This window comes from Amblyomma mixtum, chromosome 2, assembly GCF_055824585.1.
Source record: "Amblyomma mixtum isolate Tamu chromosome 2, ASM5582458v1, whole genome shotgun sequence".
Taxonomy (NCBI): Eukaryota; Metazoa; Arthropoda; class Arachnida; order Ixodida; family Ixodidae; genus Amblyomma; species Amblyomma mixtum.
Window position 1 is genome coordinate 310,034,579 of NC_143013.1, and position 21,254 is coordinate 310,055,832.

The window sequence follows — 21,254 nt, forward strand, 5'->3', positions numbered from 1 at the left end:
GGAAGCACCCCAGCCAACACCTCCCCCCACGCACGACGGGGACTAGCAGCCGGGCTTGCCATGGTTCGTTTGTAATCCTCTGAAGGCAGGCGCAGCAACAAAAGAAAAGCCTTCACGCAGCACGGGTGCACGGGTCAAGAAAGGACCGGACACGTATCTCAACATCTCAACCAAAACCAGTCTCGGGTCGCTGGGGGCAAGACGGGTAGACACTTTCTCAGTGATGGATCAGTGTCGTAGCCTGGTGGCAGAATATGAACTACTCGCAAGATGGCGGCAGTGGAACCGCCACCTTAAAGGTTTGTGAGCAACGTAGATTCCATATTTTCCCAGAATGCGTGCAAGCTCCTCGCTGGTTCCCCTCACGTATGGAAGCACCTCGCGCGCGCGTTTCGTTCTTTCATTGTTAGCTGCTCTCCCTGTCCTCTGAGCCTGACGGCGACCAACGCGTTGAATGAAGCCACGTGTGTAGCCATTCTTCTGTAGGTCGGCGAGAACGGTGGCCTCTTCTGCTTTCTTCTCTGCTTTGGAGGAGCAGGTTGCCTTTGATCTTCTCAGAAGAAAGGAGACGACAGATTGCTTGCGGCTAGTAGGGTGGTTGGAATCAAAATTTAGGTAGCGAGAAGGGCCCGCAAGGGCGTCCGCAGAATTTTTTGCAGGGGGGGGCCCCGTTGGTGCCCCGGGGGGGGGGGGGGGTATGTTCGTAGCAAAAAGGCGCTATTTGCGGAGTAAATTTATTTATTTATATATAAATAAAAATTAAACAAAATGCACACATGAAAGAAAAATTACAAACAGCAAATTAAAGCGCGGCTAGGAGAGGTACATTGGAGTTTATCAACGAAGAAACAACTAAATTTAATAAAAAATGCAAAAAGATGCTATATCACTTCGTGGAGAAGAGTGCTCAGTCTTCCTGCATACGGGTTCTCGACTCACCCGGATTGATGACCAGCACACAGCACAATATGTTCGCAAACACGCAACTACAGTCACTCAGTCAGTCTTCCTTGAACAGCAACTGTAGGCGCCTCGGATTTTTCTGGGCGAATTGCGTAATTACACGTGTGATAAATTCACTTCTGTGCTTCATTACACGCTCTCGGTGCACACTCATCATACACATTGATTGGAAAAACTGTTGAACGCGTACGTTGAAAACAAAAGATGACTATATATACAACGAAAACTTATTTACAAGATAAATGCACGCTCGCAGCTTCATACACCTCGCTCCATCTTGCTTGCGCATCCGCACAGTCGAGCAACCCCACACACACTGCTCGCCGCTCGTCGTTTTCTCGTCCGCTGTCTTGGTTGTTCTCAGCTTCGCTGACAACCGGCCACTAAAAACACCCAAGCACAAATACAGAGGCGCGCACACGTGCGAGGGCTTACTTGCCGCAGTATCCCCGAATGCGCACTTTGGGGGTGAAAGGAACGCCGCGCAACTTCCGAGGGGAAGGGACACTCGCCACTCCGGTCGGAAAATTTGTTTTTGTGTTTTTATGGGGTTCAGAGCCCCAAAACGACTCAGGCTATGAGGGATGGAGTAGTACAGAGTTCCGGGTAATGTCTACCACCTGGGTCTCTTTACCATGCACTGACACGCACAGTACATGGGCGCTGTTGTGATTTGAGGCCCAGCCAGAGGTGACAGGCGAGCCAGGCAGGCGCCATCGGGCTGCGTTGACCAAAGGCGCTGGTTTTCACAGAAGACGCAAAGAACGCTGGTGTGGGGGCGCCTCGGGAGACTGCGTCGCCGTGAACAAAAGCAGCTAATCCCCTTTGCCGGAGATTCTGAAAGCGGCGCTTCTACCGAACTGCGCTACTCGTGGATCGGAGGAGACAGCGAGCGGCGGCGGCGCCAACTCATCGCCCGCTTGCCCCTGAGCAGCCCGACAAAGCGGGGATGGACACGGCTGATTTGTCCTTCCCTCCTTAAAGGGGTAGAGACACCAAATTTTTGTGTTGTATCTCTGGGTTGTAAATAATGCGTAGCGATTCAGTGAGCATGGAACACCATCTTAGAAGCATGAACTCGCATTATATAATTAATAATCGTATTATTTGTACCCAGCAGTTTCGGTTTCGGTTCGTAGTTGCCAGGTTTTGCCAGGCTCTTTCATGACGTCAAAAACCAGACAATGCGTTGTCACGTGGGCCCGGAAAGCCGTGACGTCGTGTAGGCATGTCGTCTGCTTGACACGCACGTGGTGCGCGTAAACACGGAGAGCCGGGCGGAGGGCAAGTCGAACAGCTCCGAGTCGGAAAGAAGAGTTTTATTTCGGCGAAGACACCGATTATGAGGCATCGCGGGATGACGCAGACGAGGAAGAAGACGCTGCGGTTCGAACCCCGACAACCACTTCATTTTTGATCCGCTGGCCAGCGATTCCGAAGAGGAGGCAGGCGTCAGGCCCGACGCAGCTCAGATTGTGCCAGCGAACACCGAGCGTGTAGGCAACGTCAGATGGTAAAGGCGCGTTCACACTACGCCGACGATCGGCCGATTTCAGTCTGGCGATGGTCGGCGGCAGCGATTTTCGTGCCGTCGGCGCGTCTGTCACACTGCGCAGACGCCGACCGAGCACCGGTCGTCGCCTGACGAGCGCATCGCCGTCGCGTCGCCGAGGTAGCAGCCGTCGGCCGACCCGTGTGTCACCCTCTGCCGACAACAGCGCCGACCTCACGCCGACGTTGTCCCATCCCGACAGCTCGACGCTGCTTCTTCGTGCGCGCTGCTCGTCTGCTAGCTCCGTTGATGAAGGCGTCGTGGAAATCGAACTTATGTTCTATTATGGGACGAGTTCGCACTAAAGCGATGTGAAGAGTAGGCCTTTTATTATAGCACAGTCGACTTCCAAAGCGCCGTCAACTGCGGAAGCGAGACCACCTAGGCCTAGCGACGACTAGGGCAGCCTGGGACCAGCGCGCAGTTCAGGCGCGTTCACACTAGGCCGACGGGACCCCGAGGTCGACGCGACAGCGACGCCGACGGTCGCGTCGGCCAACCTGGTCGTTCCCCGACTAGCCAGTCACACTGCACCGACGACGACGCCCCAACGACCAAGCGTCGTCCTAGTGTGACAACGCCGCCGACCAAAACGAGACCCGTTGGCCGACGTGCCTTGGGCATATCGGTGGCCGAGCGAAAACATTCACCGACCAAAAACAAGTAGCGAGCTCAGAGCGGGAAGTGGAATCATTATTTAGACAAATAATGCACGCGCAGCAACATTCATCAAGCCACTGCAGCCCCACTGCAAGCAGGGACACGGAGCGGTGAGCATCGCTGCGCCGCTCTACCCAAGCTCCGCCCGCAACCGGTGTCGCACTTCGCCGCCGTACAGCAGTCCCTCAGAAAGACTGCTCGAGCAGCGACAAAGCATGCCTGCTTATGTTTCGAGCTAACGGCATCGCTCGCGGGCGACGAGCTCTTCTGCTGCCTGGTTGCCGTGGTCGTCGCTAGGCCTATAGCCTCTTCCGCATCGAAGTCGCAGCGGCCGGCGCTTCGGAAGTCGCCTGCGCTATAATAAAAGGCCTACTCTACACATCGCTTTACTGTCAACAGCATCATCTCACAATAAAATAATAGTATGGTAAATCTCCACGACGTCTTCAGCAGCGAAGCGAGCGGGCGCCAGGCGAGCCGGACCGCAACGTCGGGCCAGCGGCAGCTGCGAGGCGGTTGTGGCAAAAAGTTTGCTCGTATCACAGTCGTTACCTTTGCCAGCAGCTCAGTATTCGTCAGCGATCCTCAAAAATGACACATTTTTCACATTTCTTATCCCAGGGTTTATTATTTACGTCAAGAACACACTTTAGCTCCTTTTTATGACGCCGGCAGACGGGATCCAGGCTGGCCGGGCGGCCGGCATGCTCGGCGTACTTCACGTTCGCACAAGAAAATACATAACATCCATGATACTAGAGAATGCTTCCTACATTAGAGCACGGGCAATATGCCTCTGCAAAAGTGGATCTTTCGGCAACGACATCGCCTGCGGCAACGCCAGGCGTAAAGCACCATTGCGCTCGCGAGCGTGCAGAAAAAAAAAAAAAAAACTCGTGAGCACTCGTAACCAAGGTTGCTAGGCCGCGAAACCGCAAAACTTGGTCCCGTACGTCAGAAAACTGTGCAATGACGTAGGAAATACTTGCTTGTGTTTTCTTCTCTGTTCCTACGTCACACTGATGCACTAGCGATGGCTCAGACTTCAAGAGTGAGCATTTTCACAAACTTTAAAATGAAATTAAAATATGTTCTAGACCTCCCTTAAATTTAATACTTCGCTCTTATGGTCCTCACATACAAAGGAAACGTATGGCAGTCTTTTGTACAACCTTAGAATTTGATGTCTCTACCCCTTTAAAGGGGTGGAGACACCGAATTTTGAAGCTATAAAAAGCCTGCTATTGGATTCCTATGTATGCAAGGGCGCTCACAGCCAGATGTTGGACGCAACAAACGTTTAAAAAATATTTTAATTTGCTTCCAAAGATTACCTAAATGCTCACTCTCACGATCTAGACCCATCGCTAGCGCCATCAACCATGACGTCACAAGGGGTAAAGAAAAATTAGTTTTAGTGACGTCATACCAAAATACAGTGACGTACGATGAGCGGGGCACAGCCGCGTGAGCGCAGTCGACGCACCAGCGAGCCGCGTTTGCTGCTAACCGCCACTCGCTCGGTTTGCGGCGCGCTGTTGCGAACAGCGTCGCAACGTCCGATCGCAGCTCGTCGCCTGCGTCCGGCCTGCTAGATGTCAACGGCGGGCCGCTCGCGGCAAACGCAACGACGGGAAGCGGCAGGCAATACGAGCACGGAGAGCGGCACTCCTTGGAGCCGGGCGGCCTGCGCCAGTCTTCGTGCCGGCCGCCGGCATCTGAAGAACGCGATAGTATTGTTTGTTCACGTTCATAGCAAACACTGGGATATATGAATATCAAAAATGCATCGTTTCTGACGATCGTTGGCAAATACCGAGTTCCTGGTAGAAGTGATGACTGCGATGCAAGCAAATTTCATCCCATAGCCGGTTCTGTGCTGCTGCTACCTGGTGCGGTTCGCCTGCCGTCTGCTAGCTCTGTTGCTGAAGACGTCGTGGAAATCGAACATATCTTTTATTATGGGACGAGTTCACAGTAAAGGGGTGCCGAGCGGAGCACGTTTCTGAGCGCTGGCCAGTCCCGAAGCGCCCTCAGCTGCGGAGTCGATATGCGAAAGCAGCTAGGCCTAGCGACGACTAGGGCAGTCTGGGACCAGCGCGCAGGTCGTCGGCCGGCGTTGCCGCAGGCAGTGTCGCTGCCGAAAGATCGACTTTAAACACAGTCATGCTGTCGTATCTCGAATCTAGAAAGCATCCTTTCTGGTAGCATGGCTGTTTTGTATTTTCTTGTGCGGACGTGAAGTACGCGCCGAGTCTGCCGGCCGGTAGGTCAGCCTGGATACCGTCTGCCGACGTCATAAAAGCGAGCTAAAGAGTGTTCTTGACGTAAATAATAAACCATGGGACAAGAAATGTGAAAAAAGTGTCATTTTTGAGGATCGCTGACCAATACTGAGCTGCTAGTAGAGGTAACAACTGTGATATGAGCAAATTTCTCACAACCGCGCCTAGCAGCTGCCGCTGGCGCGACGTTGGGGTCCGGCTCGCCTGGCGCCCGCTCGCTCCGCTGCCGAAGGCGTAGAGGAGTTTGACCATACTAATATTTTATTGTGAGATGATTCTATTAACACTACAGCTATTTGTGAAAAGTAGGCCTTTTATTATAGCGCAGGCGACTTCCGAAGCGCCGGCCGCTTGCTAAACAGGCTATAGGCCTAGTGACGACCACGGCAGCCAGGCAGCAGCAGAGCTCGTCGCCCGGAGCGCCCGCGAGCGGTGCCGTTGCCGAAAGCTCCCAACATAAGCAGACATGCTTTGTCGCTGCTCGAATATAGCTGGCAGTTCTGATAACAAGGCGATCTTGTCTTTTCTTGTGATATTTGTACACCATCCCAAGCAGCGCTCAGGTACTGCTGCACGGCAGCGAAGTGTGACACCGCGGTTGTGGGCGCAGGTTGGGTAGAGCGGCGCAGCGATGCTTACTGGCATTTTGCAAAGTGTTTCGCATCCTCACGCGAACCCGCGAAGGCGATATTAGCGCGCGAACAAAACAAAAATTGACGTCCTCACTCATTGGAATGAAATATGTCGAGCTGCTGGGACTAGACATGCAGTTTGCTTTCATGCGCTGGTCAGCACGTGAGAAAGCAGACGATGCAGCAGTAGGTGCGTCACAACTTTTGTGGGCCCACGTGACCAAGCGAAGCAGTTGATCTTCCCCATGGAGGAAGGATCTTCCCCCTCTGTGACGTCACTGTACAACTCGGCGTTTCGAAACCGAAACCGAATATCGTTCACCTAAAAATGCTATAATAAATTATTCACTGTGAATATATGAATCTTTGAGTGTGTATCATGCTTCCTGGAGCCATAAGAAACGTTTGAAACTAAGAACGCGCGAACCACAAATTTGGTGTCTCCACCCCTTTAAGAATTCATCGGTGACCGGCGTAACGACATAGGCGAAAACAAGATGCCCCGTGCACTGTCTGCCTCCGTGTCGCTATCTCTCTAGAGATCAAAGAAACAGACACCCATCTCAAGGCGGCTCGAAACACATGCTCGCCGGTGCCGCTGTATGTCTGGAACAGGTCGCCCTTCAGTTGAGCTAACGATGGCGTGGTTTGAAAACGGCGGAACGACGCACGCCCGGACGCGGCATTTCGCAGATGTGACCATGCGGGGCTGTTTTTACCCTTTTGACTGAGCGCACCACCGCCCCTGGTGTGCGGCCATCACTCACGGTTCGAGTGAGTGATTTTCCAGGGGGGTGCAACCGCCCCCCCTTGCCCCCCCCCTCCGGACGCCCATGAGAAGGGGCAGATCTAGTTCTTTCCTTCCTCCATGCGTGGACCGCTTTGCTAGCTCAACTTTATCCATACAGTTTCTTACTATCACCAAGAGGGAAAGCTGGCGCTCCATCTATGGGAGTTTGCATAGAGCCCCCTCAAGACCACTTCAGCCATTATGGGCGCTCAAAGCATGGGCTTGTGGTGAGCTACCGACTGCAGAGCTACAACTTTTGGCCGAAAAATAATGCAAAAATGAACGCTGTTCGATAATCAAGAATCTCCTAACATTGAATATCCTTTCTAATGATTGCAACAAATGAGCAGAAAAGCATGGCAAATGCAAAGTTTGTTCAAAATAAGAGATGGCTAGCTCTCCTATTGGCCAAATATTGAACTCTACAAAAACTAATATTTCGTACTTAACAGGCGCACTTTTAAAAAATATATGTTCTAAAAAAATGTTGCTTAAACATTTCAAGAGGTTTTTTTTTTAATGGCGTTCCGGGAAAGAGTAACCTTTTATTGGCGTTGTGTGCTGTTGCGGATTTGCTACTATGGCTTTTGCACACTGCCTTCGCGCCAATGTTGTCTGCGCACACATGAACAGCGTTTTCGGAATGAAATGTCTTAGTAGTGACAGTCCATGTTCCCGAAAAAATACGACTGTCTCGCACCAAGTAGCTCACCGCCCTATGATGCTTTGAGCGTCCATAATGACTGAAGTGCGGCTCCGCCAGCATTCCCTCTGTACTCTAGGTAATAGTAAGAAACTGTATGACTTTACCCCCCTGATCTCCATGTCTTATGCAACATATAACCATGGAGGAAAGAAGAATGCATATAGCCACTGATCTCCATATAACCCATGGCTACGCATGGAGAAAGAATATAACGACACTTTCACGTCACAACCACAGTTCAAACTGTGGCACAGTGCATCGTCATCGGCACGCGCGCACAAGACGAGCACTGCGCATGTCTGAGCTCAGCAGCTGCCGGTACAAATTCTGGAGCTCTACTTAATAAACTATTCAGGAACAGGTTGCAGGTGGTGGAACGATCGCGGCTTCGGCCGCTTATCTGTTTTTTCAGCAGCGTCCGCTTCGGCGGACGCGGTTGTTGCTGCGACGAGCGTCGTTTCTTTTATTTTTGTATTTCCTCTGATATTTTAATTCTCCTCTATCTGCACGCGGCAGTGATGTTGGCTCGGCTCGAGCCAGTAGGCAGGCCCGTGCCCAGTCACAACAACAACAACACAATAAACTATTCATTCCTTTTTCCCACATGCCTGCGTGCTACACAAACGTTGAAACCGAAACCGAAATCACTTTACAGGAAAATTCAAATGTAAATTATTTAGCAATTGCAGGTAAATACCACACAATTATTCACGCATAGTAGTGTCTTTCACATTTTTGTAGTGAAGAAAACATGCAACAGAGATTAGGTAAGGAATCACCCAAGGCAACCAGAAACGAAACTTGTCAAGCTGCCATAACGCAGAAACCGAAGCCATTCGAAGCCAATCCGAGAATCCCATTTGTTTGCGTTGCTGAGTGCCATGTGCGTGCGTGCTGTGGGCTCTGGTGTGCACTTTTGATTTATGGTAACGCTTCAAAAAATGAGCCACTTACGCTCGCTGGCGGTGTGCTTGAGAGTGCCATCTTGCATTTGTAGTGTCCGGGTGAGTTGTCCATTTTTTCGAGCTGAAATGCACGTCGATATTCCTGGAATGTCAATGTCGCCCGCATTGCTTGGGATTCCCTTTTTTGTTTATTAATTGTATAAATGCTGTATGGACCGAAACTTGTGAAGTTTTTATTGCATGTCCTAGTGCTTTTATGGCAGCAAAGTTTTGATTGACGTGAGCGAGTAAGAGGACAGCGATTAGTAACTTCGCTAGCAATGTTAGTATGTATGCCAGTGTTGATTTAGCAACGGTTTGACAAATTCAGACACGTTCTAAAACATTAACGATCGTTGTGTTCTATTCGCTGTTTCTTGTGCAGAGAATAACGAAGGTGAGCAGTGCTGTCTCGATTCCCCCAAATCTCACCGAGTCTCTTGAGACTTCCGAACTCAAACACAAGCATCACCCTGGCGCCAGAAAGCGGGTTCAGGTCAAGCTACCAGAGAAACTGCTGGCCGCAGTCAGTAGGGTTCTGGAAAGTGAGTTGCTTCAGGCAATTCAGTAACGGTCTTGAACAAGGTTGCTTTGCGATAAAACAACATGAAACACTGTTGAACCTGAGGACGCACGCGTTGTGAGTTTCGAGTGCGACGCGTGCTCACCACCGCTGGTAGTGAGCGAATTTTGTGCATACCAAAAGTATAAACACGAGAGAACATGCTGCCATGACTTCCGCTGAGTGGCTAGCCTTGCAAATAACAACTGGGTAAAATGTGTCACCCAAGAAATACTGCATTCTCTCCAGATTTAAATCAGTAGATATCTCGGAGAATTAAAGGACATCTCTGAGTCGACCTGTTCGTTTGCGTCGTATTACTTCAGATGTATGTCGTATGTCTTCAATTACTTGGCTCCTCGATCCGTTGGAACTGCATTGTGTGCAGTGTTTGTTTGTGTACCAGAGTCTTATTCAGAACCAGTATGCGTTTTCACTTTTGGAAAGTATTCTTTAGCAAGGAAAGTATTCTATTACACAATAGAATTGCTGTTCATGGTTTTATTCAGAAGACTTAGACTGTGAGAAGTATATTTCAGGTGGCAGTTTTAAAGCGGGAAGAATATGTTTTGCATGAATAACACTTTGATGCGTTTTGCTTGCTTGTTTCTTATTTCGTTTCCAAACTTGTCTCATTGCACTGTAGCTCAAAACATGACCCACCTGCGCGAGGCAGCACTGTTGATTCGTAATCAGCATTGGTCTCGACACCTGCCAACAGAGAATGACGAGATCAGAGGTCGGGCCATGAACATTGAGAGGAAGCTCCTTGGGAATGGTAGGTTGCTTTACCATCATGCATGGCAGTCATCTGCTTGCAGTAGCATATGTTGGATGCACATCCCAGTAGTAAACATCTGGGTTGGTATGGTGTAAAGATCCTGAATTCCATTCAATTCTTTGGTATCCCACCTTTCACCATCGGCTGCAGCAGTGCCACATTCTGGGCTTCAGCCTGTAACGAAAAGTGAATGCAAACCTGGCATTGCTTCAACCAATGGTAATTGGTGGCAAATTAAATAATGGAATGGAATCAATTTCAGAATCGTCTTATTATACAGACCCAGGTGGGGGGTTGTGAGGTACATTAAATAAAGTTGATGATCAAGCCGGTGTGGTGGCTCAGTGGTTATGTTGCTCTGCTGCTAACCAGAAAGATGCGGGTTCTACCCCATCCGCGATGGAGGCGAAATGTTAGAGGCCCGTGTACTGCGCAGTGCCAGTGCAGATTATAGAACTCCATTTGGTCGAAATTACCTGATGCCCTCCACAAGCCCGAGTCACTTTGGAATGTTAAACCCCATAAACCCAACCAAATTCAGTTGATTGTTTTGCATTTCAATATTTAATTAATCTGCTATGGACTCCGATTATTAACTTGAAGTGATGCTTTGGTCTGATCAGCATGATGTATGTTAAAATGACTGCAGTGAATTTTTGACTCATTTTTTCAGCACTCAGGGCACATTACAGAATGAGTGCAATCAGAGAGAGAGCTTGACTGAAGCAGCACGTCAGATCACACTTGATTGGTGTGATGTTCTGCAGCATCAGACAAAAATTGCTGATTTAGTGTACATAAAGAAGAATGTTATTGTTTGCAGCTCTTGAAACCATGAGCCAAGAGGAAAGAGACCTTATTGAAGAGGACATAAAAAAAGTGGTGTTTGAGAAATTGAAGCGACGAATAAGACTGTGGAAGCCCATGAAGTGAGTACGGAACCTATGGTTTAAAGTCCAGGACAGTTAACTGCACAGAATTCATTAACAGTGTTTAGAGTAAAAGCAGTTTTAGTAAAGATTGATAGAAATAACTCTGCACTTTTAGCAGTGTTGCTGTCAGCTTTTTTTTTATATATATATATAAGTGAATCACTTGGTAGTATTAGCTTACCATCTTCTATATGCACTTAAGAATTGACTTCTGTGTAGTTTACCTTATAAAATTATCTAAGGGCCGCACTTTTTTTTAAATTTCGGGTGTGCATTTTGAAGGTCCAGCCAATACATGAATTAAAAAAACATTTTTTTCTCAGTTATCTAGTCCAAAACTGGGTGCAGCCCATACATGGACGCGGCCTTTATACGAGATTATGCCGTATTTTGTATATGCCTGTGGGTGTGTCACTGTAGCTAGCCATATTGCCATCTGACCCTAGTGCAGTGGTAGTTGATGCATAATCAATTTTTGTAATTGTGCACCAGCAAACAATCCAAAAGAGGCATTACTGTCGCTGCTGACATTTGTGCACAGTTCACTAGGAAGTCGCCACGTTATGGGCAGTCACTATGAAAGCAGCAGAACAAAACATCAAAGCAGGCAGACAAACTGTCCAGTCTTAAAATGCATTGGTGGTTTCTTTTCATGTACAAAATTACTGGTGCTTGCTTTAGCAGCGAGTGGTTAGTTTTTGAGAAAAGTGCCATTGACACGGGCCCAGAAATACTTTTTCTGGATTGGAAAGCTGGTGATTATGTGCACTCTGTAAGTTAAATAGCAATCCCTAAGTTAAATAGGTGCACCTGAATCACCAGCAGTGAGTGAGTGAGTGGCTTGCTCATTACTGATGCACTTTTTACAAATGTTAGTGAATCTTTTGTGGTTCCTTGCATGTCTTGCTACGTGGAGAATTTTCTTTCGCGTACTGATGGCTATGAAAAGCTTGAATTTGAACAGCTTTATCTAAATGCTCAGAAGCCTGAAAATATATTAGCTTTGAATAACTTGAAAGTGGTACGTTTCACCATTTAACCCCACTGTTCTGTGTGAATCGGTGAGAGCTGCAGCCGGGTTAGCTTCACCACTGTGGCTGGCTCTCAATGAATACTCACACACTCACTCACATTCGCCTCTTCTCTAGTTCTTTGTCTACTCCGCTCACCATTAGAACAGGTAGTCTCGTGACAGCCATTGAGAGAGTGGTCATGTGACTTGGTGGCATGGTACGTGTTTTATTTATTGTCTCAAGCGCACTGGTATTCAAATTTCTGAACAAGCTCTTATCTTGAAGTACATCGTACACACTGTAGACCTTGCCATCCCGCTCCTGGTGCACTGCCTTCATGGCTGTACATGTGTGGATTGAAGGGTTAACTTGTTTTCGATGGGCACAGAAATTCAGTGGCTGCTGTGTGTAAGCAGTGCTTACATACAGCAGGATGTGCTGTTGAGCAAGGGGTGTAGGTCGTCCGAGGTTCGGTTATAGTTACAGCCCTTTGTTCTCAGGTAAAACCTAGTTTTACCCTATCCTTGCAGCACAAACAGATTTCCTGAAAACCTGTAAACCAAATTTCTATCCTAAAATGAACCTTCAGGAAAATGTAATTTACCAGAGCACAAAGCTGACGGAACAGCACGTAAACTAGCGGATGTCTTGTACTTCTTCATGAGAAGTGTTAAATGTTGATGATCTTTAATCTTTTTTAACGCTTCCTATTAATAGCTTGGCTTAACCCTAGGGTACGTTCGAAAAAGTATGCTTAGAAGTGAGGGATCAGAACAAAGGGACTGACCGAACGACCTGTTGGCATCATTTTATGTAATGCTACCCACGCCAACAGCATACTGCTGCAACGCTCTTGTACAATTAAAATGGTCACTGTGATGTTAACTGAATGGTTTAGCAGTGATCAACAGCTGAGAGGTCGAACAAAGGTGCAAAAGCGCTGCACATGGCAGTGGCAAAGTACACACAGACTAACTGCAATAAATGAGAATAAATGAAATAGTTGAATTGGCAAACATTTTGTTTTTACAACCAGTTGTTTCTAGATTTTGTATGAAAGTAACAAGCAGAAAACGGGCATGTAATGTCCCACAAAAGATCAATAGCTAATACTGCATTGTTTTTGGTGGAAAAATAGATTATCGAATGGAGCTCAAATCATGGAACTTTTTTTTTTAATGACCTGATTTCTGCCCAGTTTGAACTCGGGAGAAATCAAACGCTATTCTGCCCAGAAGGAAGTGCCAACTTGAACAAATGCAAGACAGTGACACGGACAAGTATGTATTTGTTTCGCTCTTGCATTTCTTTGTATTGGCACTTCTTTCTATAATATACACTGGCTTGCCCAGCAAAAAGTTTTTGAATATTGCTTTCATAACCCTTTAATTTTCTAAAAAAAAAAAAAAAATGTAGAGCTTGAAAATGAAGGGCTGCGGTTATAGTTTCCACTTCATATTAATGCTTGCTATTAAAAGAATTGAGGACATTACCATTTTTATCAGGAGATATGTCAGCTTACTTGTTTCAGTCTGTGGTTATCCTGCTTGGTGAAAGCGACAAAAAGTGCTGCAAAAGAAGTGAGCCACGCAAAGGTGCGTGGCATACACCACTTTTATTCCCAACAGTGCCAGTGCCAAGTGAACTTCAGCTTAATAACTAAGGAGACGAAATTAAGCGAAAAAAATGCATAGGCGATCATATGATATGATGCGATAAATCGGCAGTGGCAGGATTGGTTCTACATTTCGCTTTTACATTAACTGCATTTTCATTGCCTCTGTGAGTTGGAGTTCGTCATTGGTTTTTCAGTCTGGGGCTGCATGGGCTTCTGGTGAGCCTAGGCGGGTGGGTGGGTGAAGGCCTTCTGGATGGCAGGGGTGTATAAGGGCTCATACTATTAGGATCGGGTGAGCGTGGTCGGGCCGGAGAAGGGACGAGGAAGGCGGGAGACGGGGTTACGAAGATAAAACAAGGAAAAGGAGAGAACTTCATACAGGAATATTTACATTATTTACAAAAAGGGTAACTGAGAGGGATTCTCAGTGAAAGAGAACGTCTTCAGGAGTCAACAGGAGTGCCCTGGAGTCCTGTAAACAACGCCCGTTAAATAACGCACGGATTCCTCAGATCCCTGTCTGGGGAATATAGTTCTAAGGATGACGTCCAATCGCATGAGCAGACGTGGACTCCGGAGATACCGCCCACGGCAGGGCGGCGTTGGGCCGTGGGGCTCTCCCGCAGCTCGGTTGATGGAAGAGTGTAGAGGCTCAGTAATTAAATACTGCTGTCTTTCACTCAGCACACCATCACTCTGTTCGTCGACCCGAGGGTCAACTCGGCCACGGAACGCCGCCATCTTCGGCCTTCGGCGGTCTTTGACTTTCGCCGCTGCCACCGTGGTCTCTCGGTCCTGGAAGTTCGCTGCCTTAAAGGGGCCCAGAAACACAATCTTAGTTAACTGTTTTGCCTGTTGATTGCATACAGTGAGTTATAATGGTGCTATTAGCGTCGGTAATACCGCGTACATTCCGTTTTTTAATATTTTAATGTCCTCACAAAAACAACTTCATGGCTCTGATGGTGTCGCCACACAGTTGCGGGTTTTTAGCAGCGGATATGACATCACCTGGAGCGAGCTTGATGACCGGACAAACAGTAAATATCCTGCAAATCGTGTGAATAAATAGAGACACATTTTGTCACCTGTCTGCGTTTTATATTAGATCAACAAAAACAATTTGTTTGTCTTAGATAAAAGCCCTGCAAAGCAAGTAAAATAAAAATACACCACCAGGGGCGCTCTGGCATGGAAACAACGCTGCCAGTCTCACAGAGAGCAGGCAACCATGGAGTACAAACTTCCGCGACGTGCTCTGGCTGGCTGTTTTGATTGGTTGCGCCAGGTGCCGTCATTGGGAGAGCGAAATAGGAGTGGGAAGCCCCGCCAAAATCGAGTTGAGGGCAGCGTTTTGTTTGCTTGTATTTTGAAATTTCTTCACTGAATAACTCCCGTTCCTGTGCATCGATTCCTGTAATTCTTTTTAGGTCAGCATCTGTGTGACATAAAGAACCCACCTGAAGTATAGCCGGTATTCCCCCAGGCAGTGTTTCGCAGCCCCTTTAATCCACTTAGGCAGGAGGGGAGCGCGAGCTGCTTTAATCCACCCAGGCAGGGGGGGGGGGGGGGGGGGGGGGGGGCATCCCAAACCCAACAATACTCACTCATAGGTGGGAGGAGAGTGCTTCCAGAGAGCACGTGCACACACATGCATGCACGCACACACACTAAACCACTGTATGCAGAGAACCCCTCGGTTTCTCTGCATGGATGCATGTTGCGTGATAAAACCAAAATGTCAAAGCAGTGCTTTCATGTACTGACATTACGTCTAGGAAGTGCTTTGCATGCCATATTGGTGTGGTTGTGTAATTTGCATATTTTTGTAACGATTAGTTCCACCTGCTTTCTTTGTTTTGCAGCTATGATGAATTTGGTGCACGGAGCTATCTTGTGGCAAGGCTTGCTGCCGACTATGCAGTAGTCCATGACGTGTTTCATGAGGTAAGAATAGAATGTTAGTCACATCCCAACTTGGTTCTTTTTAAAGAAAATGGAACAGTGTTCGGCCCATCATGGCTGTGTTGTTTCTTTGGCAGCAGTATACACATTTATTGCTGAAAAAATGGTATTTAAATGTGAACTTTCTTTTTCCCCACTCGATTTAAACTTGTAACGCCAGTAATAGAAAGGACTCCACAGTCATGCAAAACAGTGGTTTGGCTTAGCTTCAGAGATCCACTACGAAAAAATTGTATTGACATCACTGTATTAGTTTGCTTGTCAAGACGGGATGTTGGTAGTGACCCCTGTGTTTCACTTTTTTTAGGGGGCCTATAAGAAGTCCCTTAGCCGGGAATACTGACCAGAAAGCTACTGCAGATGTTGTGCACTACAAAATGAAATATTTCCATTGCCCTCCAAACGCTCTCCCCTCTGTCTTACACTGCATGAGTACGCAAAAGATGGCAGCACTCACATACAACAGCTCTATCTTACTGGAACTCATCTATGGGGGGTTGCTACGGTAGCTCAATGGTTACGGCGCTCGGCTGCTGACCTGAAAGCCGTGGGTTTGATCCTGGCGGTCAAATTTCGATGGAGGCAAAATTCTAGCGGCCCGTGTACTGTGCGATGTCAGTGCACGTTAAAGGACCCCAGGTGGTTGAAGTTTCTGGAGCCCTTCTCTACAGCGTCCCTCATAGCCTGAGTCACTTTGGGACTTTAAACCCTCATAAACCATCACTACAGGGAAGAAACATGGAGGCTAACGAAAAGGGTTCAGGTTAAGTTAATGACGATGCAGCGAGCTACGAGAAGAAAAATGATAGGCGTAACATTAAGAGGTCGAAAGCGGGCGGAGTGGGTGAGGGAACAAATGCGGGTTAATGACATCCTTGTCGAAATCAAGAGGAAGAAATGGGTTTGGGCAGGGCATGTAATGCGAAGGCAGGATAACGGCTGGTCCTTAAGGGTAACGGAGTGGAAAGCATAGCAGGGGGCGACAGAAATTTAGGTGGGTGGATGATATTAAAAAATTTGTGGTGATACAGTGGCCGCAACTGGCAAAGGACAGCATTAATTAATTGGAAAGACGTGGTAGAGGCCTTTGCATTGCAATGGGCGTAGTCAGGCTGATGATGATGATGATTATAAAACATCCATTTTCAGTGAAAGATTCTTTTAGAGCATTCTTTGGTACAATTAGAGCATGTTAATGTGCTGATACTAGCCTACTTAAATTTATCCACCGGTCCCTTTATTCTGCATAATTTCCCTTGTCCTATCGGGCCGAACTGAATTACAAACACCCATATGCCGTATTTTGCTGCTGATTTGCGGTTATATATTTCGCTGGCTCCGTTACACAAAAATGTGAATCACAGTAGTTGTATACTATAGTTAAAAGGCAAATGTTGTGTTTTGTTCATAGGCGTTGTTCACGTTGCATTCTGGTCTGATAGTCTGCTCTATACCTGGTGCCACTTAGCAGTTCCCAATGGCCTCTCAACTCAGTGGGTTGCTATCATTTACCCTATATACTCGTGTAAGGGCTGCACTTTTTTTCCGCGGTTCTCATGGGGTGCGGCCTTACATGGAACCGGCGTTTTTCCGCTAAAAATTTTTGCTACAGTGCAGCCCTATTACGTGTCCGTTTTTTACGTGGCGATACCCATTTTTTTATGACGAATTAGTGCAGGCGCGACGAATCCTTCGAATACACAATGCAATAAAAGTATGGATTGTGCCCTTGCGATCTGCGCGATTACCACTTGCAGTAAGACAGGTTGCTTGATCACTGTATTACTTTACTGGCAAATATCACGTGATCCTAAGTTAAGATCCATCTAAGGTGTGGATCTTGTGACGGCTTGGAGCGGCGCGTCACCGCCCAAAAACGTGCCACTCACGTTTTCTTGCATGGTGAGGCACACCCAACACGCCTGCACCCCATCCTGGCTTTTTCACAGCATAACGTTTTGTCAATCTTTTCTGGTGCGAACACCGAGCGAGCTAGCGTCGATGATGGACCGCTTGCGTGAGGTTCCAGGCCGAGCACGGCGCACGGGATGACACGTTCGTGGTCGTAGCGATTTTTGCACGGCCAAAATTATGCGCGCGTGAAACAGTTTTTGGCTCACTTTTTTTTTTTCGAATTGCCGGCGGCCAAGTTGGGGGTGCGGCCTTTACACGGGGGTGGCCCTTACATGAGTATATACGGTATTTCTGAAGCCTCTAGTGCGGTAAACTATGCAGAAACAAAATATAGAAGCAAGAAATGTAAGCCAGCTTTTTTTTTTTGTTTAAATATTAAGATATATTAACCAGTTTATAAGCTATTTTTTATGCAGTAGTCAAAATCGCTGTCGAAATTGCTGCGAGATGGACGCACAGATACAAATAAACTGATGCTAGCAAAAATGCCTTGCACATTGTGCAATCTGTGTGGCTGTGGTCTCGTGTGTAGGGTGCCAAAGTACAACTTCCTTTGGTAGGGTGGTGACAGCTTCGCCATTTTGAAGCACAGTCTCATTTACCCACATGAAAGTATTTTTGCGGAAATCAGTATTTTTGTGTCTTTAACACATGATGGCATCCAATACTCCTTCCAGACATCGAAGACTTAATTAAAATTCAATTTTAGAACCTTGCTTTCCATTGCAGGGGTTGGCGCGATGCATGTGATTCGGAATGGCATCTCCCAATTAGAAAATAGGTGTCACCACCATACCAAAGGAATGCTGTATCGAGTCATGTGGAGTGTATGGCGCCATCCTTCGGCATGGCACAGTACCTGTTGTAACTGCAAGGGCACTGCACTCTGCCGCGTGAGCGATGCTGTGAACGAATGATTGTGTTTGGCTGGGACAAGACATTGCCTTGTAACGAGGTTCAGTCTCTGAAATGTGCTGCACCAGTACTGCAAAACATTTCATGTTTACATCTGCTCGCGATCATGAGGGAGAGTGCATTTAATAATATTTTAAAATATGTTTTTGAGAGTTAAAAAGAGAGATTCAGCATAGTATTGTCACCCGTGCTGGGCATGAGGAAACTACCACTCTATGTTAACTAGCTAGCTGTTTACTAAAATGTTGTAGGTAGCGTTTTACATTTACATTTATGCACCTGATTGAAAGCAGAGGTTCATAGCTCACCACTTGTAACAGCCATATAATTTTGCATGTTTTGAGAAGTGTGATTCTTCTGCAGTGCAGGAAATTCTGGCCCTATAAATGTGCCAAACTGAAACCACTTGGCTGAGGGGGTCATGCAGCCATGCCTACAAGTGTGTGCCACCTGACATCGCATGTGTCACCTGTTATCCCCCTGGTTCAGGGGCTGCGAAAAAGAGCACGTGATACCCATACACCACTGGCTGACGTGCACGGGCCTCAGGCCCACATAAATACTGGCAGAAATTTTCATGGCCACTGTTGTCAGTTGTAACCAGCAGTGGACACCTTAGTTGCGCCTTAAGCTGCGAAACCAATGGGAAACCAATGGAGCGGGAGCTTGGAAAGCAGAGGAGAGGCACATAACTGCCCTTTTGGAACAGTGGACACCTCATTCGTGCTTTAAGCTATGTGGGGGATGTGAGAGATATGTGCTGCATTACAATGTTGTGTAATTTTGAGGAAATGTGCGTAACTGGCTCCCTGGGTTAGTGGATGGCTTATAGGTATGTGGGATGATGAGAGAGAGATGTGGGCTGCAGTGTTCACTGTGTTCATTGGATAATGTTTTACACTGCAGTCATTTTAAGGAAAGGAAGTGCGCATAATTGGCTCCCTTACCCCCTGGATCGCGCTTATAGGTTTGTGGGGTGATGAGAGAGAGATGTGAGCTAGCCGTATGCCTTAGTGCTGACAAGGGTGAGCGAACTCTCGTGATCAACCATTAATTGCCACCTGCCAGTGTGGCAGGGTGGGTGGGGACTTTAATGTAGATATAAAGACAAACAGGAATTTCTTACCACTTATACGGCAGAACATCCCATTCCTCTCGCTCGTAATGCCTCCCATGGCTGTGACAACCTAGCGAAATACTTGCATCTTTGAGAACCAGGCATTAGTGCAGCAAGCCAATCATATATCCATCTATTTCTCCGACCACAAAGCTTCCTTCACGACAATCAAGAACTGTTAGTGGAGTGTTTCTTGAAGAAGCAATATGTGTGAAAAATAACAAGTTGTCTGTAATGGTACATACATGTCTTGCTAGAATTCTTTGCTTCAGTCTATCGAAAAGCTGGAACAGCTGATGAGCTGCGCTCAAATTTCGCATTAGGAAGTGACGTAATCGTCAGCAATTTTTTTCTTTTTGTATTCTGGCCAGTACTTGAAAACTGACTTTTGCAATGTGTGGCTTCTCCTTTGCCCATGTGCAGATTCGGCACCTGGATCCTGCATTTGCCCCTGCTTCCATCATGGACTTTGGGTCAGGCATCGGCACATGCTATTGGTGTGTTTTTTTTTTTGTGCGTGTAAGATGTTACTGGAAAAATGTCAGGGTGAAAAATTAGCCTCTCGATCCATTTCTCCATATGTAACTTTTCATGTGGTGCAGTGATGACTGTTTGACATTGTCTTGAGCAGGCCTGTCCTAAAATGAACTTCGAATGACAAGTTATATATATGACAATTATATTAGTATTTGGGTTAGCTTTATTTCAAGGGTTCATTACCTTGCTGTGGCTCCATGTCCAAAAAAGGGACAAGAGTGTTCCCACAAAATGTTCTCTGTTCATTTCATTTTTGGTTTGTATCCACATGTTTTTATTGCACTGTCAGTGTCTGTCCTGTATTTTTCTTCTTTTTTTTTCGCTCTCTCATCCATTGCGTCTTTTTCTGGCTTTTATTGTATTTCTTTATTTGCCTGTACTCTAAAAATTTTGTTATTTCGTATTCATCAAGCAGTCCTATGTAATGCCCTTCCGGGCCCTTAGGGTATGTAAACCAATAAATAAATAAGCAAGTAAAGTAAATACTTATGCCAGGCCTGACATTAGAGACCTTTAAAATAGGGTGACCCTATTGGTTAGGGGCATAGGGGAACAGCCGGGCGCCAGTGCACAGGACAATAACCGAAGGGGTATTATTGTTCTGCGCCTGTACACTGGCACCCCTCTATTCCCCTATGCCCCTAACTAATAGGGTCACCCTATTGTAAAAGCCCTTATTAATGCTTGCATACTTAAATCTGCACCTTTGCTCTTCCTGTGTAGGAATTTAATAAATTTAGCAATAATGGTACTCCAGGTGAGTGCCCGTCGATTTCAAGCAGATGCCTGATTTCGAAGAACCATCCTTTCTGGGACATCTGCATGTCGAGCTACATTGAGCTTGTTTGCAGTCACTGACTGTTATATCTCCAAAGAGGAATACATGAAGATAAAAGTAAGCAATGTTTTATGGGGTTCCTTTGCGACTAGAAAAGGATTGGTTCGTCTACGCATTTGCTGTTTTCTTTAGATATACTAGCTTAGTTACTTCAATCACGGCATACAGCTCATTGGCCTGTTGTGTCATTGCTTCGTTAGAGCTCAAATTATGTGCATTGGCTCTTTATAGGGCTGCAAAAAATATCTGGCCGAAGTATTGCCAAGAGTACTTCAGCATTGACATCTCCAACCATATGCATAACCTGGCAAGACTTCTGGTCAATGGTGAGTACTGTCTTATGTTTTTTGGTCTGGGTTTCGCTTTGCCTTGCTAACTGGTCTTCAGTATTTCTGTGAGGCGTGGGCATATGGGCATTAAGGATGAATTACAGGTGTTGAAAATCATTATTTAAATTGTACTTTAATGTGTTCGCAGAATAGTTGACTGTTTGGACGTAGAATTCACTGTCAGAGGTGCCAGTTTCAAGA

General features: G+C 46.9%; 1 protein-coding gene across 2 annotated transcripts in view; it reads left to right on the plus strand.

Moving 5' to 3' along the window:
* Positions 1–8,432: 8,432 nt before the first annotated feature.
* LOC149364946 (ribosome assembly protein METTL17, mitochondrial) overlaps positions 8,433–21,254 on the plus strand; it is a 28,431-nt gene continuing 15,609 nt past the window's right edge. Inside the window, exons 1-7 of one of the 2 annotated variants that reach the window (XM_089574931.1) lie at positions 8,433–8,592; positions 8,918–9,077; positions 9,741–9,872; positions 10,699–10,804; positions 15,304–15,385; positions 19,773–19,846; positions 20,956–21,050. In XM_089574931.1, the coding sequence (XP_089431057.1) occupies positions 8,512–8,592; positions 8,918–9,077; positions 9,741–9,872; positions 10,699–10,804; positions 15,304–15,385; positions 19,773–19,846; positions 20,956–21,050 (730 nt within the window). In that variant the 5' untranslated portion in view covers positions 8,433–8,511. The remainder of the gene's footprint in view (positions 8,593–8,917; positions 9,078–9,740; positions 9,873–10,698; positions 10,805–15,303; positions 15,386–19,772; positions 19,847–20,955; positions 21,051–21,254) is intronic. The other variant, XM_089574932.1, reaches the window with a different exon arrangement.